This window comes from Elephas maximus, chromosome X, assembly GCF_024166365.1.
Source record: "Elephas maximus indicus isolate mEleMax1 chromosome X, mEleMax1 primary haplotype, whole genome shotgun sequence".
NCBI classification, from domain to species: domain Eukaryota; kingdom Metazoa; phylum Chordata; class Mammalia; order Proboscidea; family Elephantidae; genus Elephas; species Elephas maximus.
This window is the reverse complement of record NC_064846.1, coordinates 164216430-164244407: the sequence shown is the minus strand read 5'-3', so window position 1 is coordinate 164244407 and position 27978 is coordinate 164216430. Positions and strand designations below refer to the sequence as shown.

Genomic DNA, 27978 nt, shown 5'->3' with positions numbered 1-27978 from the left:
TGCCACAGTAGCTTCTTGTGTGGTTTTTACATGTCATCAAAAGGGTTACTTGGCTAATTGGAAGCCACACAACTTTCTTTGATAAGCATTGAATTCATTATGGCACACTACATACTCAGGATGGTTTCTTTGTAACAAACCAGAATACCTTACTAGGGGCTGGTCATTTTCCTTTATTTCAAATGATGCTATTTTCTAGTCTGGAGTCTTGATTATTTTGGCTAGAAGAACAGTCTTTGTGGATTTGTTTTGCCCTCACATCCCTGAGTTAAATCTGTATTTTGAAGTGCTCTTTTGTGTTGGTTTTGATGTTGAAATCAAACTGTATATATTTCACTACAGAGTAAACATAGGAAATCAAGACTCTGCACTGATACGTACGCTGCGAAATGAAAGGCCCCCTCTGGTTCTCCCTCTAACGTGTGCCTACCCTACTCCAATGTTTGGAAGGTGCTGGTGCATTTGTCTGGTAAAGAGAAAGGCTTTGCCTCCGCATCCACACACCTACCTTTCAGTGTTTCAATGTCATAGAAAGTTGCCGCAAACCTGGTGGACCGATGAGATGCTGAGCGAGAGTCCATGCTGGTGAAACCTTTGAGCTTCAGTCGGCATCTCCATAGCTTCCAGTCCTCGGAGTGCGTGATTCGCAGCAGTTCCTCCAAACTAGAGGCAGCCCTAATCTGCTGCTCAGATCGTTCTAGTATGGACCGAGATGTCCGCTTCAAAGAAAAAATACTGGCTTAACAGCAAGTTACCGGGAAACAGCTTGGCAGTTCCTCAAAAAGTTAAACACAGAATTGTCATATGACCCAGCAATCCCACTCTTAGGTACACCCAAAAGAACTGAAAGCAGGACTCCAACAGAGACTGGTATACCAATGTTCATTGCAGCATTACTCACAATAGCCAAAAGGTGGGAGACAACCCAAGTGTCCATCAACAGATGAATGGATAAACAAAAGGTGGTACATACAGACAAGGAAGCTCAAAAGAGAAATGAAGTTCTAAAACACGATACTCCATGGATGAACCTTGAAAACATCGTGTTGAGTGAAAGAACCTAGTCACGGAAAGGACAAATATTATATGATCTCACTTACCTGAAATATCTAGAATAGGCAAATGCATAGAGACAGAAAGGAGAGTAGTAGTTACCAGGGGCTGGTGGAGGGAGGGGAGTAATGGGGAGTGAGTGCTTAATGGGCATTGAGTTTCTGTTTGGGGTGATGAAAGAGTTTTGAAAATAGTCTCAGTGGTTGTACAACATTGTGAATATAATTACTGCCCCTATAAAATTTGCACACTTAAATATGCATAAAACGGTAAATTTTATGTTATATATTTTTGGAGGTGTGGTGGCACAGTGGTTAAGAGCCTGGCTGCTAACCAAAAGGTCGGCAGTTTGATTCCACCAGGTGCTCCTTGGAAACCCTGTGGGGCAGCTCTACTCTGTCCTATTGGGTTGCTATGAGTCGGAATCGACTCGATGGCAATGGGTTTATATATTTTTGTTGGTGGTGGTTACTGTCGAGTCGATATGGCAACCCCATGTGTGCACAGTAGAACTGCTCCATAGGGTTTTCAAGGCTGTAACATTTTGGAAGCAGATCGCCAGGCCTGTCTTCCTAGGAACCTCTGAGTGGGTTCAGTTCTCCAACCTTTTGGCTAGTAGATGAGCCACCCAGGAACTCCTTATATATACTTGATCACGGTAAAAAAGGCAAGGAACGAAATTTTCAGTTTGTCTTGCTAACACTTAAAGATGTAAATGGAAATGAAACTATTCAAATGCACACCAGTGCCTATGAAAAATGTCTTCTGGTATTTTTGATTCCTATTCTGCTCATTTGTGATTGTATCAAAGCATTTACTTATTCCTCTGGGGTTCTCAGAACGTTTAAAAACAAAATTTATCATAATATTATTGTGACATTAGACAATGACAATTGTTTTCATCTCTATCTGTTTGACAAACTGATGCACAAAAAAGACTGCAAGACCCTGGGGACTGGGATTTTCTAACTTCTAGCCCTCTGCTTCTTTTTCTTTTTTAAACCTGTTTACTATTTTAAAAATGGGATTTTTTTTTCTGATAAAATAGACCCCTGGGGTTTACGTTGAAAAAAATTGCTTTCTACACAACTGCGTGAACTCTATGGCCTGATATATACTGCACGGGTTTGTGAGAAGAAGGGCTCGGTCAATAAAAGATTTTCAGTGTGTAATTTAATGGTTCGAGATTGGGAGGTTGGTTACGTAAATAATGATACATTCCCACTATGAAATATTATGCAATCACCAAGGCCAATGATGTAGATGGATATTGTGACAGAAGGACTTGAAGTCCTTCCTCCCTGGAATGTGCTGGAGAAACAATTAAGTGGTCTGTCTACTGTCTACGGCTGGGGCCTGGGATTTGGTTTTGCTGAGCTTGTTTGGATAACTGCTGAGTTTTTGTTTGGCTGAGTGGGTGGAATATGCAGGCCAAGGGGATTTTGACAGAGAAGTTGCAACAGACACATTCATGGTAGTTTCTAGAGCCTTCCAGACTCCGTCAGTCTTGCAGCTTTAACTTCATGTTTTTTTGTACCATATCTGCAGATGTTTGTCTTCTGTTTTTGCGATTTGATCTATTTTATATTTTATCTAGCATTGCTGTAGACGACAAAAGATCTCAATACATAAGTTTACAAGACTATCTTGCTTGGAAGTCCAGATGTTATTGTATGTGTATATTTTTAATAAAGGTGGATGGTTATCACCTGAGGGAATGAACCAACAGAGAGGAAGAAACTGAAAACATATGCAGGTGAGCTGAGGCAGGGCCTGGTTTGACCTGCGTTCCAAAGATAAGTGGGCATACTATGAATGGATGAGAGGGTCGTCTCTGAAGCAAGAGGAAGGTTGGGAATTACATGCATTTGTAATAGCAGGGCTCCCTGGGAAGCTGAGTGAGCTCATACCTATGGTTTCTCACTTCTCTGTCAAGTTCCAGTCAAGGGAGTGAGGGGAAGTGGAAGCTCGAGAAGCATAGATAGGGTTTGTGGAATAGGCATTAAATTTGAGCAGCATGCCACAGCTTGGTTAACCAGGAAATCTGTGGATAAAACAGTAATGGCTAATGTCTCTAGCAACTCTGAAATTCTATGATTCTCCAGGAAGGCTCATTTGTCAATATTCTCTCCAGATTATTCACTTCTTCATTCCTTCTTCTAGATGGACAGGGCAACTACTTCATATCCAACTCAATCTTTGAAATAATTTTTGTTACAACACTGCTTCCACATGAAAATAGTGAAAGCAATCAGTTTTTTAAAGTTTTTTTGTAAATTGTACTATATTTAAAGGGTTTTGATTTCTTGAGGCAAATAGCACCCAGTACCATCCATAAATACAGACTGATGTATGGCTTCATGGTTCTTACAGGTTTCAATTCAATCTCAGATATATTCAAAAACGATCCAACTGTGAGAACTCAGGAGGAAATATCAAATCTCTGGATTCAATTAAAGCCTCTGAATGACTCATATGACTTTGCCTCACCATAGAAAATGCAGTGTATACTCAAGTCCTCAGTTTTTTAAGCATACTTTAAGTGCCATAATTTAAAACCTAGTCTGAAATAACTGAGAAATTGTAGACACTCATTCTGCTATTATAAGTGGAATCGCTAACAAGGCAACCTAAGTTAGAAACCTGACAACCAATTCATGGAAGGTGTGCACTTATAAAGGGTCAAGAATGGCTGATTGTTTCCAATTGGCTTTCAGTGCTGGGTTATTTTGGTACAATCAGCTTTATGCTGCTTCTGTAAGACATAAAAATTAAAATTAAAAAGTGTGAGTATAGTTTCAAATACATATTTAAACCATCGATTTCAATGGTTTTTGCTCCTTATCATTAGCCAAGTAAATTGCTCTTAATTTCTTCCTACTTCCTGATGAAAGTGCTAATCAAAATGGAAATAATCCAAAAGCAGTCAGCAAGAGGAAGGAAGGGAAGCGGGGGTACCAGATCTCTGCTTTTTATTATAGCAGTAGCTTCTTTTTTTTTTTTTTTTTGTAATTAATCCGAGACTGTTAGCAATTCCTCTCCTAAGTAACAACTCAGTCTCTGACGTCTTGGCTACCACAAGCCAGCGTCTAAAATGTGAGGCTTAAAGTCTTTTGTGAAAAACTTTGCCGTTAGTTGCCATCCAGCCGATTCCAACTCATGGCGACCCCATGTGTACAGAGTAGAATTGATCCATAGGGTTTTCAAGGCTGTGACCTTTTGGAAGCAGATTGTCAGGCCTGTCCTCTGAGGTGCCTCTGGGTGGATTTGAACAACGAACCTTTTGGCTAGTAGTTGAGCACTTAACCCTTTGTACCACCCAGGGACTCCTAACAAAACTTTACCATCATTTGAACCCACACTGCTTTCTGGAGCACAGTATGGAGGGTAGTCATTTCTTCTTTTGTTAATTTCTAAAATCCCATGACATTCTCCCCTGGAGGAAGCATGGGCATCTTCATAGCTTAGAGAGTTCAGCAGTAACCTCAGCCAAGTATAGCCAAAACTGTGAGCAAGCTGTTTTGGAAGGTGTGATTGTAAAGATTGTGTCAAGTTGGCTGGGCCATGACTCTCAGTGGTTTGACAGTTATGATGTAGTTTGGCAGTCGTGTAATGATGTAATCACCTCCATGATGAGATCTGATATATAATGTGATCACCTCCATGATGGGATCTGCTATGAGTAGCCAATCAGTTGAAAGGGAGTTTCCTTGGGGGTATGGCCTGCATCCAATATAGGTGGACTTTCCAGCAAGGCTAGTGGGCTTTTGCTTGCTCTGAATCCTGCAGCTGACTCCTGTTCTTCTGACCTCTGGTTCTTGGGACCTGAGCTAGCAGCTTTCCTGCCGATCTTGGGATTCGTCGGCCTCTGCAGTCTGGATCTTGGGTTTGCCAGCCCCTGCAGCTACTCAAGTTCAGATAGGCCTTCAGCCTGACTCATGGACATGGGACTTCCCAGCCTCTACAACCGCATGAACCATTTCTTTGACATAAATCTTTCTGTCTGTCTCTCTCTCTCTATATGTATATATAGATAAACACTTTGCTGGTTTTGCTTCTCTAGAGAACCCATCCTAAGACAAGGGTATGGTGACTGGGTTTGTAGGAAGAACTTGGAGGTGTCCATGTGGTGGGGAAGTCAAAGGCCTTCCATTCTCCTGCTCTTTTGAACTCTCAATTTCCATCCGCTTCCTCCCCCCCCCCAATATATATCTCAAGTCAGGTAACACATTCTAAGGGTAAACAAAGGCATGGTTTTGAGATATCAAGGAGCCCGCTGAAAAAACAGCAACAGATTCACTTTGGTTGGGACACAGAGCAGCTTTTAGAGTGGGAGGACTGGGAAATGAGATTAGGAACAGGGTTTGGCACAGTGAGACACCACTTTACATCCACTGGGATGGCTATAATCAAAAATACCAAGCGTTGGCAAGGATGCAGGTCAAGAGGAACCCTCATATACTGCTGATGGGACTGTGAAATGGTGCAGTCGCTTTGGAAAACAGTTTAACAATTCCTTAAAAGATTACCATGTGACCCACCAATTTCACTCCTAGGTATCTACCCAAGAGACAGAAAATAGGTTACTGGTTGTTTGGAGCTGGGAGTGGGAATAGGGATTCATTGTAAAAGGGCTGCACAACTCAGTAAATTTACTAAAAATCATTGAATTACATAAAACAGGTGAATGGGTAAAAAAAGTAGATTGGGTAAATTTTATAGTATGTAAATTATATCTCAACATGTTGTTGTTTGTTGTTATGTGCCGTCGACCATAGCGACCCCATGTACAACAGAGCGAAACACCGCACAGTCCTGCGACATCCTCACAGTTGTCGCTATGTTTGAGCCCATTGTTGCAGCCACTGTATCAATCCATCTCGTTGAGGGTCTTCCTCTTTTTCACTGACCCTCTACTTTTACCAAGCATGATGTCCTTCTCCAGGAACTGGTCCCTCCTGATAGCATGTCCAAAGTATGTGAGACAAAGTCTCACCATCCTTGCATCTAAGGAGCATTCTGGCAGTATTTCTTCCAAGATAGATTTGTTCGTTCTTTTGGCAGTCCAGGCAGGGTATGTTCAGTATTTAAAGAAAATACAAATGAAAATATAAACATGGGTGCCAAGCAGAAGGAGCAGGGCTTTGGGGTCCATGGTGGGTTCAGATCCTGGCTTGGGGCTGTGAGGCCTTCAGCAAGGACTTTCCAAGGAGGACCCTGACTACTTTCCTCAAAGTGTTGCTAAAAGCTTTTCTGGGGCCAGTCCTGTCTCATGCTATTAAGAATCCTCCTGTTTTATGGAAAACATCAAGCGGTAGTGTCTCAGTCATCTAGTGCTGCTGTAACAGAATACCACAGGTGGATGGCTTTAACAAAGAGATATTTACTTTCTCACAGTCGAGTAGGCTACAAGTCCAATTTCAGGGTGTAGGCTTTCGTTCTCTGTGGGCTTTGAGGGAAGGTCCTTCTCGTTAATCTTCCCCTGGACTAGGAGCTTCTCCTTGCAGGAGCCCCAGGTCCATAGGACGTGCTCTGCTCCTGGTGTTTCTTTCTTGGCGGTTATGAGGCCCCCACTCTCTGCTTGCTTCCCTTTCCTTTTCTCTCTTGTAAGATAAAAGGTGCTGCAGGCCACACTCCAGGGAAACTCCCTTTACATTGATCAGGGATGTGACCTTAGTAAGGGTGTTATAATCCTACCCTAATCCTCTTTAACATAAAATTCCAATCACAAAATGGAGGATAACCACACAATACTGGGAATCATGGCCTAACCAAGCTGACACATAGTTTTGGGGGGACAATTCAATCCATGACAGGCGGCAAGGATATGAGGAAATTGGAACCCTTGTCCAGTACCGGCAGGAATGTAAAATAGCATAGCCTCTGTGGGAAAACAGTTTGGATATTCCTCAAAAAGTTAAACATAGAGGTACCGTTAAAAAAAAAAAAAAAGCAAACCAAACCTGTTGCCATTGAGTTGATTCTAACTCATAGCGACCCTACAAGATGGAGTAGAACTGCCCCATAAGGTTTCCAAGGAGGGCCTGGTGGTTTCGAACTGTCGACCTTTTGGTTAGAAGCCGAGCTCTTAACCACTGCACCGCCAGAGCTCCTAAAGGTACCATCTGACCCAGCAATTCAGCTCCTAGGTATATAGCTAAGAGACCTGAAAACAACACAGACAGACACGTGTACACCATGTTCACTGCAGCACTATTCACAGTAGCCAAAAGGTGGAAACAACCTAAATGTCCATCAGCAGATGAATAGATAAACAAAATGTGGTGCACACATACAATGGGATATTACTCAGCCGTAAAGAGAGATGAAGTCCTGATACATGCTACAACATGGATGAACCTTGATTCAAGCATAATGCCGAGTGAAGTCGATCACAAAAGGACAAATGTTATATGATCTCACTCATAAGAAATATCTAGAATAGGCAAATGCGTAGAGATAAGAGTTTATTAGTGGTTTCCAGGGGCGGAAGGGAGGAGGACAAGGGCAGTCATTGTTTAGGAAGCATTTTTTGTTTATGGTGATGGAAAACCTGGCAACAGATACTGGTGACAGTTGCACATCTTGATTAATGTCATTGCTGTCACTCAACTGTACAAGTGAAAAATGTTCAGTTGGCACCTGTTGTGTTATATATGTATTTACAACAACAACAATAATAAAAAGAATGTCGTTTTAGGGAAGGGAAAGGAGGCTGGCATTGCTAACTTCCTCGCTGGCCTTCCTGAGAGCCGTGTATCTAAGACTGTGTTTCCAAGCCGTTTATAATCTGTTGCTGCTATTTTCTTTGTCAAACTGTGTTGGAAATAATATATCTTCAGGAAGTTTGGTGATGAGGGGATGCGCTGGGTCAAATTTGTGTATTTGGAATCCCCAGAAGCTTTGGGGTGAGCCCGGGAGGGTACACATTTCACACAGTTTTCCCTAGATTTGCTTAAGGATTTACAAGTGTTGCCTGGGAGCACAATTCTCTCATTACTCATCCCTGGAGTTCAGAAGAACCGGAACTGCAGTCAGCAACTTCCCTTTGCAGTGGGTTTCGGGAGGTGGATTAGGTTGCAATACAATAGTTTCCTGTTCCTTCCACTTCTTAGAAGCTTCTTATGCTTCATTGGAAGAGCATTTTGCATTTCATCTTTAACTTGACGTTTAAGGCTCAGCCAAAACCACCAAGTTTTTCCTGGTTTGGGGTCCAAGTCACACTACACGCTCCCAGCTGTCTTCTCTAGATGTTGCTGTCCCTTTCCCTCTATTTCTTTCTCGGTCCCACGCAGGGGGCACCTAGGAAGAAAGGCCTGGTGATCTACTTCTGGGAAAGAGCACAGCCATTGAAAACTCTTTGGAACACAGTTCTACTCTGACACATGGGATAGCCATGAGTGGGGGTGACTCGACAGCAACTAGTTTGCTGTTTCCTTATTGCTTTTGGTTATATGCAACAACTGGAATGCTTCTCAAGGAATCTGCCCAAGTCCCGTTTAGACTCGTGAGTTTAAGTCAAAGTTTTGTGACTTCAACTTCCATGGCTCCTAAGCCCTCAAAAGGAAGCTTTACCTAATATCAAAACCACTCTGTTGTCTTGACAGACAGCTTATTGGAGAGGAAAGAACCTGCATTTGAAACGTTTAAAACTGGCTCTGAATGATACAGCACTCTGGAAAATACGCTGGCAGTTTCTTAGAAAGTTCTACATATAATCGTAAGACTCAGTAATCCCACTCCTGAATCTTTACCCTTGGAAATGGTCACAGAGAACCCTGTACATGAATGTTTATAATAGCTTTATTTGTTAACAGCCCCAAACTGGGAACAGCCCAAATGACCTTGAATGAGTGAATAGGTAACCAAACTGGGGTACATTTATACCAGGGAATATTACTCAGCAATAAATATTGGTATGTGTGGATCCTGGGTGATGCAAACAGTTAAGTGCTCAGCCAGTAATAATAGAAAGGTTGGCAGCTTGAATCCACCCAGGGGTATTTAGGAAGAAATGCCTGGCGATGTACTTCCAAAGATCGTAGCTATTGAGGACCCCTATGAAGCACACAGCTCTACTCTGACACACGAGGGAGCGCCCTGAGTCAGGGCTAACTAGACGGCAACTGGTTTGGTTTTTGGCTATTGGCATGTTCAACAACTTGGATGGTTCTCAGAGGCATTATGCCGAATGAGAGAAGACAATCTCAAAAAGTTACACACTGTATGACTCCATTTATATGACATTCTCAAAAAAACAAACCAAAACGATTGTGATGGAGAACAGATCAGTGGTTGCCAAGGGTTAGGGGGAGGCGTGACTATAAAAGAGTACCACAAAGGAGGTTGTTGGGTGATGGAAGAGTTCTACACCCTGACGGATTATGGTGGTGCTTACACAAATCTATCCGTGTGTGTTAAAATTCATAGACCTGCACACCAAAAGGGGGAAAAAGTCAATTTTACAGTCTGATGATTTACGAAAGAAAATAAACTGGCTTTGAATCTAGGCACTGTTTCTTTTTAGCAATTTGACTGAGAATAAACTACTGGATTTCCTTAAGTCTCAGCTTCCTCCTTTATAAAATGACAATGTTAGTAGTACGCACCCCAGAGAGCTGATGACAGATTATATGAGGTTATATGTAGGAAAGGATCTAGTATCAAGTACACACTCAATAAATGTTCATTTCCTTTCTCAAGGGTGAGGCATCTGGTGCTGTGTGTTGGGGCTTAGAGGTCTGTTTTTTTATGATTCCTTGATATTCCTTAGTAACAAGGGAGGTGAGCTTGAAAAAAGCCAGATGGAGCAACTCCTATCACAGTAAATTAAAAAAAAAACAAAAACTTTTCCAGGGTAAATCGAGGACGAACTTATTTTGTAAAACAATTTTAGGAAGTATTTTTTTAGATGAAAGGCCATCTTTGAAAGTATCTGCCCAGCCTCTACGTATGTCTTTATATAGATGGCTGATGAAAACAGCAACTCACTTCCTAAACCTTTGGGCTTTGCGATCAGGGTTTGGCCTTATCCAGAACAGACGGCGCCTAATAATATGGGCGCACAAACCGAGGGCAGGGAGAGGATGCATGCCTGCTAATGATGCCTGCGGCGGCTATGGCTGCTACCCTTGCTTAGATGGAACCAGCCAAGGGCTTAGTCCTGCTTCTCTGGAACCCAGAGCATCCCCTTCATTTCAGGGACCTCAGGCTACTGGTGGCTCTTTTAATTATGCAGATTTAGATTTAAATGTAGGCATGAGAAATTTGGAGTGTTTAAACTTAGGCTGAAGAAAAGAAGTACAAATGCAGGAAAAGTGTGTGTGTTTTGAGGGTGTAGTAGAGGGGCTGGGTGGCGCAAAAGGTTAAGTGCTCGTCTACTAGTGGAAAAGTTGGCAGTTTGAACCTGCCCACAGGTGCCTCGGAAGACAGGCCTGGCAATCTTCTTCCAAAAGGTCACAGCCATGAAAACCCTATGGAGCACAGTTCTGCTCTACACACAGGACGTCGATCTGAGTCAGAATCGACTCTACTGCAACTAACAACAGGGGGCCAAGTCTTCCAATTCAATGAAAATTGTGGGTGGTTTTCTCGCCAGCCAAATTGTCTAGCATCTGGGGCGGTGTCTTTGCCTCTTTTACATTCGTTTGTGCTCTATTCAAATGCCTCTGCTCCTACTCCATGCACCTGTGTTTAAGAAATGTGGGGACAGATGGCTGCACAATGGGTCTGAGTGGCAAGTCAGCCCCAGATCCTCTAAAGTGTTCTGAATGACCCCAAAAGGATAAGTTCCTGAGGTCTGTTGCAGTCTCCTCATCGCCAGTCTCAAAGATCAAGGGCCCAATGACTAAGGAAACCCCACAAGGCCCTTGTGGTGATTAGATTATTGCTCCAGAAGTATTCCCTCCCTCTACCCACCCTCCAAGGGAGGAGTGTATCTCTGAGCCCCACTGATGCCCGGCCATGTGACCTGCTTGGACCAATGGGATGTTAACAAGACATGCTGCAAGGGGAGGCTTGACACATTCTCATGATTGGACTGTGCTCCACCGTTTCTTCCATCACCGTGAGCACATGCCCCTGCTGGCCTCCTGACTCATGGAGGAGGAGAGACCTGTCGGACAGACCTACACTCCATTGGGGCGTGAAGCCAAGTTCAGTAAGACCAGCCTAGATTCTCTGACTCACAGCCAAACCACAGATACACCCTTGAACCCGTGAAACTCAGTTACTGATGTTTTAAGTCACTGAAATGTGGACTGCTTTGTTACACAGCGTTATTGCAGCAGTAGTTAACTAATATAGCCCTATTTCAGCCTAAGTATAGCCTAATCCATTGGATGGAAACAGGATCTTCATGCAAAACCTCACTGTCCTTTATACAATGCAGTCCTGCTGGGTCACTGGTTGTTCTGGACTGAAATATGTACCCCACCCCCCAAAATAAGTATTGTAAATCCTAACCTCTATGCCTGTGTTTATAATCCCATTTGGGAATGGGTTGTCTTTGTTATGTTAATGAGGCAGGATTAGTATAGGGTGTTTCTTGAGTCAATCTCTTCTGAGATAAATAAGAGATTAAACAAGGGAACAGAGCAGAGATGTGGGAAGAGAGACTCCAAGCCACATGAAGATCACCCAGGACCAGAAGCTCAGAAGAGTCAAGAACCTTCCTCCAGAGCTGACAGACAGAAAGCTTTCCCTTAGAGCCGTCACCCTGAATTCAGACTTCTAGCCTCCTAAACCGTGAGGAAATAAATTTTTGTTTGTTAAAGCCATCACTTGTGGTATTTCTGTTATAGCAGCACTAGACAACTATGACAAAATTTGATACTGACGGTGGGGTGCTGCTCTAACAAATATCTGCAACGTGGAAGTGATTTTGGAATTCGGTAATGGGTGGAGGCTCGAAGAGTTTTAAGGTGCCTAATATTAAAAGCCCAGATTGCCTTGAAAAGACTGTTGGTAGAATTATGGACATCAAAGGCAATCCTGGTGAGAGCTTAGAAGGAAGCGAGGAGAGCTACAGAGAAAGTCTCTTCCAGTCAGTTGGCCAGGTAGCTGTCTTCCAAATTTCTTGGCATAGACCAGTGAGCACTTTCAGTGTTGCATTAGTTTGTTGAAACATCTCAATTGATAATTTCATCAATTCCTGGAGTCTTGTTTTCTGCCAGTACCTTCAGTGCATCTTGGACTTCTTCCTTCAATACCGTCGATTCTTGATCATATGCCACCTCCTGAAGTGGCTGAATATAGACCAATTCTTTTTGGTACAGCTACTCTGTGTATTCCTTCAATCTTCTTTTGATGCTTCTGTGTCATTCAATATTTTGCCCATGTTGTTGTTGCTGATAGGTGCCATCGAGTCCATCCCGACTCACAGCGATCCTATGTACAAAAGAACAAACCATTGCTAAGTCCTGTGCCATCCTCACAATCGTTATGCTTAAGCCCATAGTTGCATCCACTGTGTCAATCCATCTCGTTGAGGGTCTTACTCTTATTCCTGACCTTCTGCTTTACCAAGCATGATGTCCTTCTCCAGGGACTGATCCCTCCTGACAACCTGTCCAATATATGTGAGATGCAGTCTCACCATCCTTGCTTCCAAGGAGCATTCTGGTTGTACTTTTTCCAATATAGATTTGTTCATTCTTTCGGCAATCCATGCTATATCCGATATTCTTCACCAATACCACGATTCAAAGGCACCAATTCTTCTTCAGTCTTCCTTATTCATCATCCAGCTTTCACATGCCTATGAGGCGATTGAAAGCACCATGGCTTGGGTCAGGCCCACCTTAGTCCTTACAGTATGACATCTTTGCTTTTCAACACTTCAAAGAAGTCTTTTGTAGCAGATTTACCCACTGCAATGCATCGTTTGACTTCTTGACTGCTGCTTCCATGGGTGTTGATTGTGGATCCAAGTAAAATGAAATACTTGACAACTTCAATCTTTTCTCCATTTATCATGATGTTGCTTGCTGGTCCAGTTGTGAGGATTTTTGTTTATTTCGAGGTGTAATCCATACTGAAGGCTGTGGTCTTTGATCTTAATCAGTAAGTGCTTCAAGCCCTCTTCACTTTCAGCAAGCAAGGTTGTGTCATCTGCATAACTCAGGTTGTCAATGAGTCTTCCTCCAATCCTGATGCCCCGTCTTTCTTCATATTGTCCAGCTCAGATTATTTGCTCAGCATACAGATTGAATAGGTGTGGGGAAAGGATACAACCCTCATGCACACCTTTCCTGACTTTAAACCATGCAGTATTCCCTTGTTCTATTCCAGGGACTGCCTCCTGATCTACGTACAGGTTCTTCATGAGCACAATTAAGTGCTCTGGAATTCCCTTTCTTTGCAATGTGACCCATAATTTGTTATGTTCCACACAGTTGAATGCCTTTGCATAGTCAATAAAATACAGGTAAACACCTTTCTGGTATTCTCTGCTTTCAGCCCAGATCCATCTGACATCAGCAATGATAGCCCTAGTTCTGAATCCTCTTCTAAATCCAGCTTGAATTTCTGGCAGTTCCCTGTCGATACACTGCTGTAGCCGCTTTTGAATGATCTTCAGCAAAATTTTACTTGCATGTTATATTAATGGTATCGTTTGATAATTTCCGCATTCGGTGGGATCACCTTCCTTGGGAATAGGCATAATTTTGATCTCTACCAGCTGGTTGGTTGGCCAGGTAGCTATCTTCCAAATTTGTTGGCATAGATGAGTGAGTACTTCCAACGCTGCATCTGTTTGTTGAAACACCTCAATTGGTATTCCGTCAATTCCTGGAGCCTTGTTTTTTGCCAATACCTTCAGAGCAGATTTGACTGCTTCCTTCAGTACCATTGGTTCCTGCTCATATGGCACCTCCTGAAATGGTTGAACGTCGACAAATTCTTTTTGGTGTAGTGACTTTGTGTATTCCTTCCATCTTCTTTTGATGCTTCCTGAGTCATTTAGTATTTGACCTGTAGAATCCTTCAATATTCCAACTGGAGGTTTGAATTTTTTCTTCCGTTCTTTCAGCTTGAGAAACGCTGAGCATGTTGCTCCCTTTTGGTTTTCCATCTCCAAGTCTTTGCACATGTCATTATAATATTTTGTCTTTTCAAGCCTCCCTTTGAAACCTTCTGTTCAACTCTTTTACGTCATCATTTCTTCCTTTTGCTTTAGCTACTCAACGTTCAAGAGCAGGTTTCAGTGTCTCTTGTGACATCCATTTTGGTCTTTTCTTTCTTGTCTTTTTAATGACCTCTTGCTTTCTTCATATATGATGTCCTTGATGTCATTCCACAACTTGTCTGGTCTTCGGCCATTAGTGTTCAACACATCAAATCTATTCCTGAGATGGTAGGTAGGATATACTCAAGGTCATATTTTGGCTCTCATCAACTTGTTGTAACTTTCTTCAGTTTCAATTTGAACTTGCATACGAGCAATTGATGGTCCATTCTGCAGTCAGCCCCTGGCCTTGTTCTGACTGATCATAGAGATTTTCCATCGTTTCTTCCCACAAACATAGTTGATTTGATTCCTATGCATTCCATCTGGCGAGGTCCACGTGCATAGTCATAATTTATGTTGGTGAAAAAAGGTATTTGCAATGAAGAAGTCGCTGGTCTCGCAAAATTCTATCTTGCAATCTCCGACATCGTTTCTATCACCAAGGCCGTATTTTCCAACTACCAATCCTTCTTGTTTCCAACTTTTGCATTCCAATCTCCAGTAATTATCAATGCATCCTGATTGCATGTTCCATCAATTTCAGACTGCAGAAGTTAGTAAAAATCTTCCATTTTTTTTCATCTTTGGCCCTAGTGGTTGATGTGTAAATTTGAATAATAGTCGTATTAACTGGTCTTCCTTGTAGGTGTATGGATATTATCTTATCATTGACAGCGTTGTGCTTCAGGATAGATCTTGAAATGTTCTTTTTGAGGATGATTGCAATGCCATTCCTCTTCAAGTTCTCATTCCCTGCATAGTATATGATCGTCCAATTCAAAGTGGCCAATACCAGTCCATTTCAGCTCACTAATGCCTAGGATATCAATCTTCAACAGTTCCATTTCATTTTTGACAACTTCTTGATTCATACTTCGTATGTTTCACATCCCAATTATTTATGGATGTTTGCAGCTGTTTCTTCTCACTTTGAGTCATGCCACATCAGCAAATGAAGGTTCCAAAAGCTTGACTTCATCCATGTCATTATGGTCAACTCTACTTTGGGTAGGCAACTCTTCCTTAGTCGTATTTTGAGTGCCTTCTAACCTGAGGGGCTCATTTTCCAGCACTATATCAAACAATGTTCTGCTGCTATTCATAAGGTTTTCACCATGCAATTTTTCAGAAGTAGACTATCAGGTCCTTCTTCCCAGTCTGTCTTAGTCTGCAAGCTCCTCTGAAACTTGTCCACAATGGATGACCCTGCTTGTATTTAAAATACCAGTGGAATAGCTTCCAGCCTCACAGCAACTCATAAACCACCACAGTAGGACACACTGACAAATGAATGGTGGCATTGAGTATTGTACAGTTCTAACAAGGAACAAAAGGGATTCTTTACCAACTAGGAAATGACAAACCACCCAAGGCTCTCATCATGCAGGAGGGCTCAAGATGTCTGTTTTATAATGCCCTAAAATTCCCTGAAGAAGCCCTGGTAGCACAGTGGTTATGTGCTTAGCTGCTAACCAAAAGGTCAGTGGTTTGAACCCACCAGCGGCTCTTCAGGAGAAAGATGTGGCAGTCTGCTTCTGTAAAGATTACAGCCTTGGAAACCCTATGGGGTAGCTCTACTCTGTCCTATAGGATCGCTATGATTTGGAATCTACTCCACGATGATAGGTTTGAAGAGTCCCTGGGTGGCACAAACAGTTAAGTGCTCAACAACTAACCCAAAGGTTGGCAGTTTGGGCCCATCCAGAGGTGCCTCGATCTGCTTCTGAATGGTCACATCCTTGAAAACACTATGGAGTACACTTCTGGTCTGCACATGTGGGTCGACTCAATAGCTACTGTTTTGGTTTTTTTTTTTTGGTACCTTGGTAGAGACTATAAGAACTAGTGGTAGGGAAGAGAGAAAAGTGGACTTACACCATAAAGGCAGTCTAAGATGAAACGGTCTCAACTTTGATACACTGCTCAATCACATTTCCAATTATATAGTGTGTCCTCCCCTCTCTGCTGATCTCAAGTGGGAGGTTCCAGATCTTACTACCTCAGGTTCTACATGGAGTGTGTCCAAATACTTGTCCTCATTTCAGAAATTATCTTTATAAACCTGTCCCAAGATGAGTTCCATAATGAACCTCTTTCAACATTCAATTTTAATGCTTTTTTTTTTAATTTAGAGCTCTTAGGGGTGACTAGTAAAGGTTTATCCACAGAACCTCAAATTCAGAACTTTTAAACTAAAAAATAAGTCATACAAGGAACCACTATATTAGAAATACAAGACGCAGGGAATTCTACTGTACCCTGGGTACCAGGAGCATGTTACAGTGATATAAACGCTGTAACCACCAGTTAAAATGACTGACTAGGTTAGAAGAGATTGATGTATAGAAGCACATAATTCAACAAGTTTAACTACAAAGTCCAAAAGGAAGAAGAGATTAATGAAAAACATTTTCTATATCTTTCGAACCTAGGACTGTGCCTGACACAAAAGTGCACAAGAGCTTGTTGGGCCATTTTGCTAGCAACAAAGTCGATGGACTTTCCTGTACGAGGCTTTGAAAGTGGAAATATGGCGGGGTGTGTCTGCTTCCTGGAGTTTAGTATGGAAGGTGCACCTCATTCATTGCTATTCAATTCATTTTTGAGGCAATATCCGGAGAAAGCAAGTGACTCAAAGGTAATGAAGTCCTGTGAGCCACATGGTTTCTCATAAAAGTTAGAGGTAATTCATATTCATGTGGATCTTGGAATTATTCCAGTCTTACATAGAGTCTGAATGACTCTAACACCCAGCAAGTCTTCCACCAATGAAGTTAACAGAGGGTAGATAAAAGGTGGTGTAGGGGGAAGATGAAGAACAGTGGAACACATTTTCCTAGAAAAGGGTTAGGAAAGGCTTCCATGACCTGGAATTACTCCTTTATCACTACATCCATATATCTGCATCAGTGACTTTGAAAAGATGATGAAGGCTGGCTTCCCCTAGTGGCTTAAAGAGATTTTAAGATTTCTGGCAACAAGAATTATTTCTGAATAGTGCTGGTCATAAGGTTAATGTGAACTGAGGACAACGAAGTTGCAGGAATTTACCAAATGCCCAGAGTGTCCACAACATTGTACTCAGGACTGTCACATAAAAACCTGAGTTTCTGTGGATGGAGCTCCCTTGAGTTGTGCAGTACACACCCTGTGCAACTGTATATGACTGTCCCAACTGTATATTAAAAAAGCTGGAGGAAAAAGACAAAAATAAATCCCACATCTAGGCAGCTAATCTGATTTTATTAGTGAGCTAAACATAAGCAGTAAGTTAACCTTCTATCTAGAAAAAAAACATGTTCTGCTTAGACTGAGAAACTTAACAGCTGAACAGTATATACAGTGGATTTTAGTTGAGGTTTTCAAACAGATTTGCCTCAGTTCACATCTTCCATGCACTGCTGATCCCAAACAGCTATCCTTCTAAGTACAAGTGGTAAGACGAATTAATGACAGCAGGATGCCTTACACTTAGATGGCATTAAGTCTGAGTGTCCAGGGCACTAGTAGCTGTGTGGTTGCTGCAGAAAAAAAAATGTTCACAGGCTCATATAACTGCACCAGAAGCAATGTTAATTTAATGTGAAAACCAGGACGATGTTTAAGGCTAGAAAGTGAGGACTGTGGGGGAAGAGCACCCTAGGGAGAGAATTGACATCACTGGAAAATTCTAGGAAAAGAGATGATTAGAAGAGGGGAGGAACCCTAAACACTTCTTAGAATAAATGAAACATTTTTTATCTTCAAAATCACAGTATTGAAAGCCCAGTGTCCTAAACCATTGACATCCTGAATATGCTTTCAATATGAATAGGAAGAATGTTAAAATTAAGAAGCATATTTCTTTTTAGACCTCTCTTAAGAAAAAGGTGGAGAGAAAGGAAAAGTATAACCAATATGATATACCTCATTATACCTCTCCACCCAGTAACATCCATGCCAAAACTTCTGTTAAACTACAGGCAACAATTTCCTTCATATTGGAAAGATTTAATTTAGCTGAGGGCTGGGGGGGGTCATAAGCTCAGTATATGTAGCTTCACTTGTTAATGAATTACTGCTATACACAAAGAAAAAAATCCCTGATACATTACTAAGCCTATAAAGCTGCTTCTTCCACGTGGAAGGACTTGTTTTCCCTCACATGTAAATTCAACTGCTTCCCTCCATTGTTGCCCCACCAACTAAATGGATATTTTACAAATAAACTGGAAAACTTCACCAAGCCCAAGACATCTAAAGCATTTCTCGTGGTCATGCTCTTTTTTAAAGAGCTGACCAACCTAAAGAACATTACTCATCTCAAACAACTGAGAGTCTCCTCTCTCGTAGCACCCAGAAAACTGGTATTTGAAACAGTAAATTGGAAACATTTTAGAACTCCATGCGTCCAGTGCATCTAACAAATTCCTGAGTTTTATGGACTTAAAAAGACGCTGAACAACCTGAGAAGTCTTATTTGCTTCAAACAAGCCAGACTTTTTTCTTCTGTTGCTGTGTTCAAAATTGGATTCTCTTTGACCTACAATCGGGCACTAAGAGCCAAGAGCCAGGTTGGTGGGAGTAAGGTGTGGGCCGAACGACTGTGATTTCTCCCAAAAAAAATTTTGGGAGAAATCACAGTCGTTCGGCCGCTGGAAATTTAAAAAGTTAGAAAGGTGTGGACTGCTGGGCAAGGCCAGTCTCTACCCCTAACAAACTGCTGCTCAATCCTTTTTCATGATCAATCTCTCCTCCCCCAGAAGCCTTTTTAGACATTTTTCCCCAAACTGCCCCCCCATGAAAATTTTAATATCAAACATATGCTGTGTATCTCTTTATGGACTTTATGTATATCTGTGCTTTACACATAAAAACCAATGACAAACTTTTTCACGTGCCAAGTACCAACTGTCCCCCATTGGGGGCGCTATCAGTCCCATTGAGAATGCATGTCCTAACTACAGATGCAAAAACCCAAGTCCACACTTGCTTGTCTGTTCACAGCCAGAAAGCCTAAATCAATGACTTAGCACCACTTCAGTCAAAATAAATATATCTGAGTCACTTTCACGGTAAAAAGCTTTAAAATAAACCTAATACAATCTATGAAAGGCATAACATTGGTAAAATATGGCTCTAGCAGTAACATCCCAGTTCATTTTTTTTTTTTAATGTTGCTCTCAATTCACTGGGCTCTACCTGGTATTTCCTCACAAAATCAAAGAACGCTGGATTTGATTACTGTTAAATTTTACACGTGTTTCAAAAAATGAAAGAAAACAACATCCGAGAAAACATTTTTCTAGATGATGTCAATAAGTAATTTGTGAAACAGATGGAAAACGTCTGCAGAAAAGCACTGTAATCTTGGACTTTCAGAAGAAATAAATGAGCTTTTCCTGCTCACAAACAGCCTGAGCATAATGGCCCACAAAGTTACCTGTGTGGTAAAAACCTCAGTGCTTCATTAGAAAACCACTGTGCCATTTGCATATACAACAGTGGGGAAAATATCCCCACCTGAGAAGATTCCGGAATGTTCATGGTCTATTACCAGTCCCAAGAAACCCGCGGCATGTACGAACGCTCAGGGCAAGAACCTTCGAGTAAGCCTAAGAAACAGAACAGTCAGTAACGAACTCTGGATATACACTGTCCGGTGCTGGGGACTGTTTCTGAAAGAGTGAGGGCAAAGAAAGAAAGTCCTCCATATAAGCCAATAAAAACAACAACAAAACTTCACCCCGTTAAAAATTGTGCTCACCTACCTTAACTGGTCCGTGTTCATAACTGAAGCCCTGTACCAGGTGCAGGTAAGACACCATGAAAACGTTCGCCACTGCCCACTTTCTACACATTTTGAATATTCTAATATCCACCGATTAGCAAGCAGCTGACATCAGGCAGATAGAGAATATTGCTTCAAAAGGCATCTCTTCTCCAAAAATAAAGTTTGAAACCTCAAGACCTCACATGGAAAAACAAATAGTTGTGATCAAAATCCAATGAAATGACTTCCATTAAGCAAGGTACATTTTTGCACAATCTTGTCGGGGGAGGAGAGGGAGCGAGAGATGGAAAAAAAAATGTAAAATGTTCTCATGCTCTCAAAAAATCAATCAAGAAGTGGACATATCTTCTACCTAAATTCGTGAAGCACACTCAATCCATTTCATATCCAGCAAATTTAAAACATCTCTCCACCCTACGCCCCCGGTTCCTGTTCTTTTGTCAGGAGGCAGTGTGGCCACCAAGGTTTCAAGCTACAGAAAACCCCAACTCATCTTTGAATTCAAACTTTTTTCACAGTCTTCATGGAAGCTCGCAGAAGCATGTGTCTTAAATCTGACACAGGCTTCCGCAGAAAAGGCAGGCAAGCCTTGGCTGTGATCCCACTGTGTCCCTACCAATAGCGGGCCAGTTTTTTTAAAACTGACTAAACGCTCCAGCCTTCTGTTATTTTAACGCAGATAACCTGTAACATGAAACCGCAGCACAAAGTCTTTGACTTAGACTGTTGTATAGCAATCACATTACTCAGGAAGGGATCGTAGACACACAGTTAACTGCCACAGGAAGCAATCAAAGATGTTTAAAAAATCTACACATGCACAAAAATAACAAGCACCCCCATACATACTTGCAAACACACACACACACACAGATAAAGTTATTTCTTTTTTTAACAGAAACTTAGCAATAGGTCAAAGTGAAGAACACTGATTGCTTTTTAAAGAAGCAACAATTAGGTTTATTGGCAGGCACCAGGAAATAACCAAAGCGCATTGCTATAAAAACCATGTTATCACTTTAGGGTGGAACTCTTTAGAAGAACCAGCTCCCGTCAGGTTTTGGAATCTGAATGCATTGAAAGGATGGCTGCCACAAACAGCAAAATTCTCGGAAGCATCGAAATCTGCTCTTATGGTCTTTGCTAGTTTCCAATCTTTGATTTCCAGGTTTTGGCTCTTTCAAACCCATTTTTCGCATTTCTGAAATCAAGAATGGCCTCAGAAATCTCTTCATTGGTGTTCATCACAAATGGACCTAGGACAAGGGCAGAGAGAGACATTCAGAAAGTTCCGGATGACAACAACATTTTCCTCTACAAATGGTACAGTATTTCTGTAGTTGTTAATTTGAACCAAAAGTCCAGACATATCTGAACAGTCAGAGATAGCTTTTGCAGTGTTCAAGCCCCGAAGACTGTAATACGAGTTTCTTGACTAGGACCGTGTACAATTCTAAATCAGAAAGACCAACCTTCAGATAAACAAATACAACTGCATCTCACCCATCCGTTGCAGGCTCCTCAGAGGCAACGGCAAGCTCTTTATTCAAAACATTCTTAGGTTTGGTTCTATCACACCCATTTTTTTAAAATCACACCTATTTTTTTTTTTAAATAACATTAGCTGATGTCAAAGACTGAGCTGTTCTGATATGAACGACTGACAAATCTTGGCACAGTCTTGGTGTCTAAGCAGCAGTATGAGGCGGTAGAGTTACCATGAGGATTCTATTTTGAAAATTAGCAGCACCTTGTTACTAACATTTTAGGCAAGGAAGCATCATTTTTGGATTCTTCATTGTTGTTGTTAGCTGCCGCTGTTGAGTTGGCCCCCAACTCACAGCAACTCCGTACGCAACGGAACGAAACACTGCCCGGTCCTGTGCCATCCCCATGATTGACTGCAGATCAGACCCTTGTGATCCGCAGGGCTTTCATTGGCTGATTTTCAGAACTACATCGCCAGACCTTTATTCCTTGTCCATCTTAAGTCTGGAAGCTCTGCTGAAACCTGTTCAGCACCATAGCAACACGCAAGCCTCCACTGACACACGGGTGGGCAGTGGGTGTGCATGAGGTGTGTGCATGAGGTACTAGCCAGGAATTGAACCCAGGTTCCTCACGTGGAAGGTGAGAATTCTAGTACTGTACCACCACTGCCCTCTTTTGATTCTCTAGGGGGTGGGAAACTTTTCCTGTAAAGGGCCAGACAGTAACTGGAAAAAAATAGATTATTTGGGCCATACAATGTCTGTTGTAACTACTCTGTTGAAGTGCAAAAGCAGCCACAGACAGTAAGTGAATGAGTGTGAATGTAAGTGAACTGACGTGGCTGTGTGCCAATAAAACTTTATTTATGGACGCAGGCAGTGGGCGGATTTGGCCATCCACTGGCGATAGTTTTTGGACCCCTCTGTCTAATTCCTGGATTTGAACTTGAGTTTTGCTAAAAATGTGCAAGTAATCCTCCTCTGATCTACCAGGAAGCCTGCCTCTTCCCTTTCCTTTACACATTGTAGGGGCAAACAATCCAGTACCGGACTGGATCACTCCCGTCATCTGTTGGGTAAGCTGGGCCAGCTCTTGTAGGGGGTGTTGGCAGTATCCGGAAAGCAGCTGACAGATGTGTCCATGAGCATATTTCTTCCACCAGTCTGCAGAAGTTCCTGACATTCCTTTCACGGAAGTCCCTCCTCTGAGGGGCTTTCTCTGTGAGATCCCGATTAACATAATACTGTATTACTTAGGAGGAATATGCATTTAAACTGCTTAACCGTTGTTAACCTAACAGTACAGATTTGGGAATCATTTCAGTTTAAAACTCTAGAAGTAGAAGATGGGATGATATGCCTTGATGATGTCAAGGCCTCTGGGGAGGCTGCAGAGAACAGGATGCCAGGAGGAAGGGAAAGCCTGTAGAAGACATGTAAATTCATTCATTCAATTACACTTCTGTTAAGTATTTATTGAAAAAAAAAAGTTGCCATCTAGTCAACTCTGACTCATGGTGACCCTGTGTATGAGAGTAGAACTGTAATCCAAAGGATTTTCAAGGCTGTGCTCTTTTGGAAGTAGATCACCAGGCTTTTCTTCTGAGGCACCCCTGGGTGGACTCAAACCTCCAACCTTTCTGTCAGCAGCTGAGTTCCTAACCGTTTGCATTGCCTAGGGAAGTATTTCAGCGCCTATTAGCTGACAAACAATTATTAATTGATACCAAGAGACCTAAAGATGAAAGACAAATGAATGACAGAGTCCCTCCCCTCGAGCAGCTCAAATCTATCACACAGACAGATACGAAAACAAATAATATAACAGTGTCATACATGGAGCAATCAAAGTATGTAAAATCTTTAGAGCCAATATAGAAAGGGGGAGGGCGGGGTGCAGGGAAGGATACATGGTGGGGGTGATGTTCAAACAGGCAAACCCGGGGCAAATGTGATTTCAGGATTGGCATGCTGGCGGCAATGAGAATAGGGGCAAAGTGTTGGAAGGAGAAAAAAGAATGGGAATCTGATACGTACAAAGAGGTCAGACCCCTCTGGGCTTGAACACCATCTACAGGAAGACATTTGGACATAATTCTGCAGGTGATCTGGTATCACTGAAGGACTAAATAGGGAGCAATGTGGTCTGATTTGTGGTCTTTAAAGCTGACTTTGGCATAGGGTAGAGAGGGTGCCGAGCTTGGGAGGCTGGGCTGGTGGTGGAATTGTTAAGAGTAACTAAGTTACAGGACACAGGAGGCTGTAAGGTGAAGCAAGGTGTTCAGTCCCAGACATTTCAAGAGGGAGGTGCTGCAGATAATAAAATTGCCTCTTGGAGGAGGTGTCTGACACATTGTTGGAAATACAGATCTGGGGTTCGGGAGAGAATTTCATCTGGAGATGGAGAGCTGGACTATACCAAGTAGGAAAGAATGACAGAGACCTCATGTGCAGAATGAGCAATAAATCCAAGAGGACACCTCGGAGAAAGCAACTTTTAAGGGTCACACAGAGGACATACATTCTTTTCCCACCTAAATTCTAGTCACTGTTAATAAAGATTATGAAGAAACCAGAACTGGCTCGTCTGCAGACTTCTTCCAGAAGCAGAAACTACTTCAGTGCTGGTCCATCAAGATAAAAGGAATCAAGAACCATGAACTTTTGGAGTGGAAATCAGAAACATGCAAGATGGAGGTCAAAGGCTGCAGGCAGGTGGGGTATGATTAAATATTCTCCCTTAAGTTATTAATAGAGCTCTCATGCATTGAATTATGTCCCCCAAAAATGTGTGCATCAACTTGGCTAGGCCATGATTTCTAGTGTTCTGTGGTTGTCCTCCATTTTGTGATTGTAATTTTATGTAAAAGAGGATTAGGGTGGGATTGTAATGCCACCCTAACTCAGGTCACCTCCCTGATCCAATGTAAAGGGAGTTTCCCTGGGGTGTGGCCTGCACCACCTTTTATCTCTCAAGGGAAGCAAGCAGAGTTGGGGACCTCATACCACCAAGAAAGCAGCACCAGGAGCAGAGCACGTCCTTTGGACACGGGGTCCCTGCGCCTGAGAAGCTCCTCAACCAGGGGAAGAATGAGGACAAGGACCTTCCTCCAGAGCTGACAGAGAGAGGAAGCCTTCCCCTGGAGCCGACGCCCTAAATTTGGACCTGTAACCTACCAGACTGAGAAAATACATTTCTCTTTGTTAAAGACATCTACTTGTGGTATTTCTGTTATGGCAGCACTAGATGACTAAGACAAGAGCATAAGCAAGGATGTTAAAATCAATCAGTATTCTTTAAATTTATGATCAGCAGGGTTTTTTCTGAAATCATTTTGTGTACCTGGAAATTCAGGCAAAGCAAGGTAACGTAATGGGATGTTAATGAATATTAAATTCAATAATTAATGAAGTAAATATATGTTATTTCTTAGAGACATTTATCTACGTAATAAGTATGGTTCTAGGTACTCCCACATGCTCCTCATTTATTCAAACAACAACGTTATAAGGAAGCCATGACTCAAAGGACTGAAATGACTGTTATGGGTACTGACACCAAGATTTTCTGCTCCAAATGCAGTCCTATTTCTACTATATCACAGTTACCTCTATTCATTTTTAAATAAACAAAGGATTACTTAAATATCTTAGAAACTTTCAAAGAAATATTACTCCTAAAAGCCTCATATTTTTCACTAAAAATACAATAGACTACAAGGACAGTACTAAATCACTGTTATTTTCGGTAAAGGTAAAAAATGACATTTTAATCCCCAGTACCACTTTTTTATACAAATAACCCACACCCTGAAAACACCTTGCAGGGGGAGGGTGCTGTTGGTGAACAAACGTGGAAGGCACTTGTTAAATATGGTATACCGCAAAGTCTGTTTTTTAAGTTTGAAGCTCCCTATAAAATAATGCAAAACTGCTATTTTTTTTGTTCTCCCTACAGTTCCAAGCACAATGTCCCACACATGGTAGGTACTCAAGAAACGTTTCTTGAAAAGAAAAGAGTGAATGAATATAAAAATAAGTGCCGTGGGTATGTTTTCCTTTGACAATGGGGAAATGAAACAACATCTTCAAATTTGTAGATCTAGAGATAGGACAAAAACCCAGCTATTCTTTTCAATAACACTATACATGTATACTGATTTCAAAGTAAAAGAAAATCAACCAAGAATATCATCATCATTTGGGGCTTACCATGTTGAACAACTGGTTCTCCTAAGGGCTCCCCAGCAATTAAGACAAAGTGGCTCCTCTTAGGATCCTAAAATTAACCAAAAAAGCATCAAACAATAAACATACTTGTTTTTGAATGTCAGACTGGGAACAATTTGAAGTTGACATGCTGGCCAAATGGACAATGTACCCAATTAGGAATATAAATACCAGAAATATTTTCTGTGCGACACTCAATATGAAAAAGCTTATTCCTTAAGATGTTTAGTAGCAATTGTAACTCAAGAATAAGTCAAAACCAAGAAAAACCAAGCCCAGTGCCGTCAAGTCGATTCCGACTCATAGGGACCGTATAGGACAGAGTAGAACTGCCCCATGGAGTTTCCAAGGAGTGCCTGGTGGATTCAAACTGCCGACCTTTTGGTTAGCAGCCGTAGTACTTAACCACTATACCACCAAGGTTTCCAAGAATAAGTCCAGATCACTAAAATATTAACCTTCTCAAAGTCAAAGAAAGGAGACTTTAAGATTTTCTTAAACTGGAACATCTTCAAGACAAACTATGTGATTGAACTGGTTTTTTGTAGGGTTTATAAAATACAACTGTGAGAGCCAGAACTCGACGGGACTGTCTTGTTTTTCCAGGTCTTGCAAGTTTTCCTCCTTTGACGGTGCAGTCTTACCCTTTTTCTATCACTCTCTATAGTGGAAAATATTACTGAGTTTTCCTTCTCTGACAGGCTTCTGCCTTACCCAGGTTCTGGCTTTCACAGGCTTGCTGTATTTATTTCCCACTATCAATGTAATTTTTAACAGGGAGTATTATTTATGAATATCCCAAGATAAGATTTTATTACCTTTGACATTTACTACCGTTAATGTAAAATGGACCCCCATCCATGTTGCACTAAACGGGACTGTGTAAAAACCGGGCACCCATAGGCCATCTGCTCAGGCAAATTTCTGTCCCAAAGAATCTTATTATATTAAAGCCTCTCGAAATTGTTTAGAATTAAGGATTTGATTTTTTTTTGAAACTGGAAAAAATCTAAAAATGGTAATATCCAGTGTTAGTGTGGATGCAGGGAAACACACACTTTCCTACGTTGTTCAGGAGATTTTCAACTGGTACAACAATTCTTCCAGAGGACAACCTGGCACTATAACTCAAAAACCCCCACACTACTGGTGACCTCTGACCCAGTAATGCCAGTTTTAGGAATATGGTATAAGGGAATAATCCGTTTCACACAAAGTTTGCTCACTGTAGCATAATTTATCATAGCAAACAGTGGAAACAGTTTTCCAATAACGAGGGGTTAGTTACATAATTATGGTATGTTTATAAAATGAAATATACAAGTATTAGAATTGATTTTCTCACTTAAGTACATAGTAAACTGTTCATAACGTATTATAAGTTTTAAAAGCGTCAATAAATGATAAATACAGAACAATTCTAATTTTTAGTGAAATAAAAAAAAATCACATATTGGAAAAAGTAGAGAAGAAATACACCTGAAGTTTATCATTAGTTATCTCTGAGTGATGAGAATTAAGGTGCATTTTATTTTCTTCATTTTGCTTTTCCTTTTTTTTTCCAATTTTGCTACAACAGACATGTGTTAGTTTTAAAAATTAAAAAGAATAAAATATATTTTCTTTTAAAGTTTGTGTTTGGGGAATTGTTTTAAAATCAAAGCATGTCAAGTTTCATGACCATTAGCTCTTCCTTCCACTACATGAAAGGAATCAAATATTTTAAGTAATTAACATGTTATAACTCAGAGAGTCCTATATTTACCAAAATTCTAAAAATACAAACTTTTCAATAAATGTACTTACATGGAAGTTGGTGCTTTGACTTGGAATTAAAGATAACTGTAGTTCTGGAGCCCTGGTGGCCAAGTGGTTAAAGCAATAAACTGCTAACCGAGAGATCGGTGGTTTGAAACCATCAGCAGCTCCAAGGGAGAAAGACGTATTAGTCTGCTTCCGTAGAGATTTAACAGCCTTGGAAACCCTATGGGGTCGTTACGAGTCAGGATTGACTTGACGGCAGTGGGTTTGGTTCTTTTTTTTTGGTTTGTAGTTCTGCCAGAGGTGAATTACATAGGTACTTAGATAGCCTCTTTATATGTGATGGCTTAGGTATGGAACTTGGTTAAGCTAGGGCAATGTTTCCCAGAATGCCCTTCCCTGTGAGTTACAGCTGTGCGAAAGAAGGATCTGTGTGCAAT

The 27978-nt window shown here is 41.4% G+C and overlaps 2 protein-coding genes across 3 annotated transcripts in view; both read right to left on the bottom strand.

Moving 5' to 3' along the window:
* VEGFD (vascular endothelial growth factor D) overlaps positions 1 to 20605 on the bottom strand; it is a 36387-nt gene extending 15782 nt beyond the window's left edge. For both annotated transcript variants that reach the window (XM_049872674.1, XM_049872673.1), the window contains exons 1-2: positions 20035 to 20605; positions 509 to 719 (exon numbers count right to left, since the gene is read on the bottom strand). In XM_049872674.1, coding sequence (XP_049728631.1) covers positions 509 to 719; positions 20035 to 20124 — 301 coding nt within the window. In that variant the 5' untranslated portion in view covers positions 20125 to 20605. The remainder of the gene's footprint in view (positions 1 to 508; positions 720 to 20034) is intronic.
* Positions 20606 to 21009: 404 nt separating this feature from the next.
* Positions 21010 to 27978, bottom strand: part of PIR (pirin) — a 125840-nt gene continuing 118871 nt past the window's right edge. Inside the window, exons 9-10 of the mRNA XM_049873394.1 lie at positions 25760 to 25826; positions 21010 to 21313 (exon numbers count right to left, since the gene is read on the bottom strand). Of these exons, the coding sequence (XP_049729351.1) occupies positions 21201 to 21313; positions 25760 to 25826 (180 nt within the window). The 3' untranslated portion in view covers positions 21010 to 21200. The remainder of the gene's footprint in view (positions 21314 to 25759; positions 25827 to 27978) is intronic.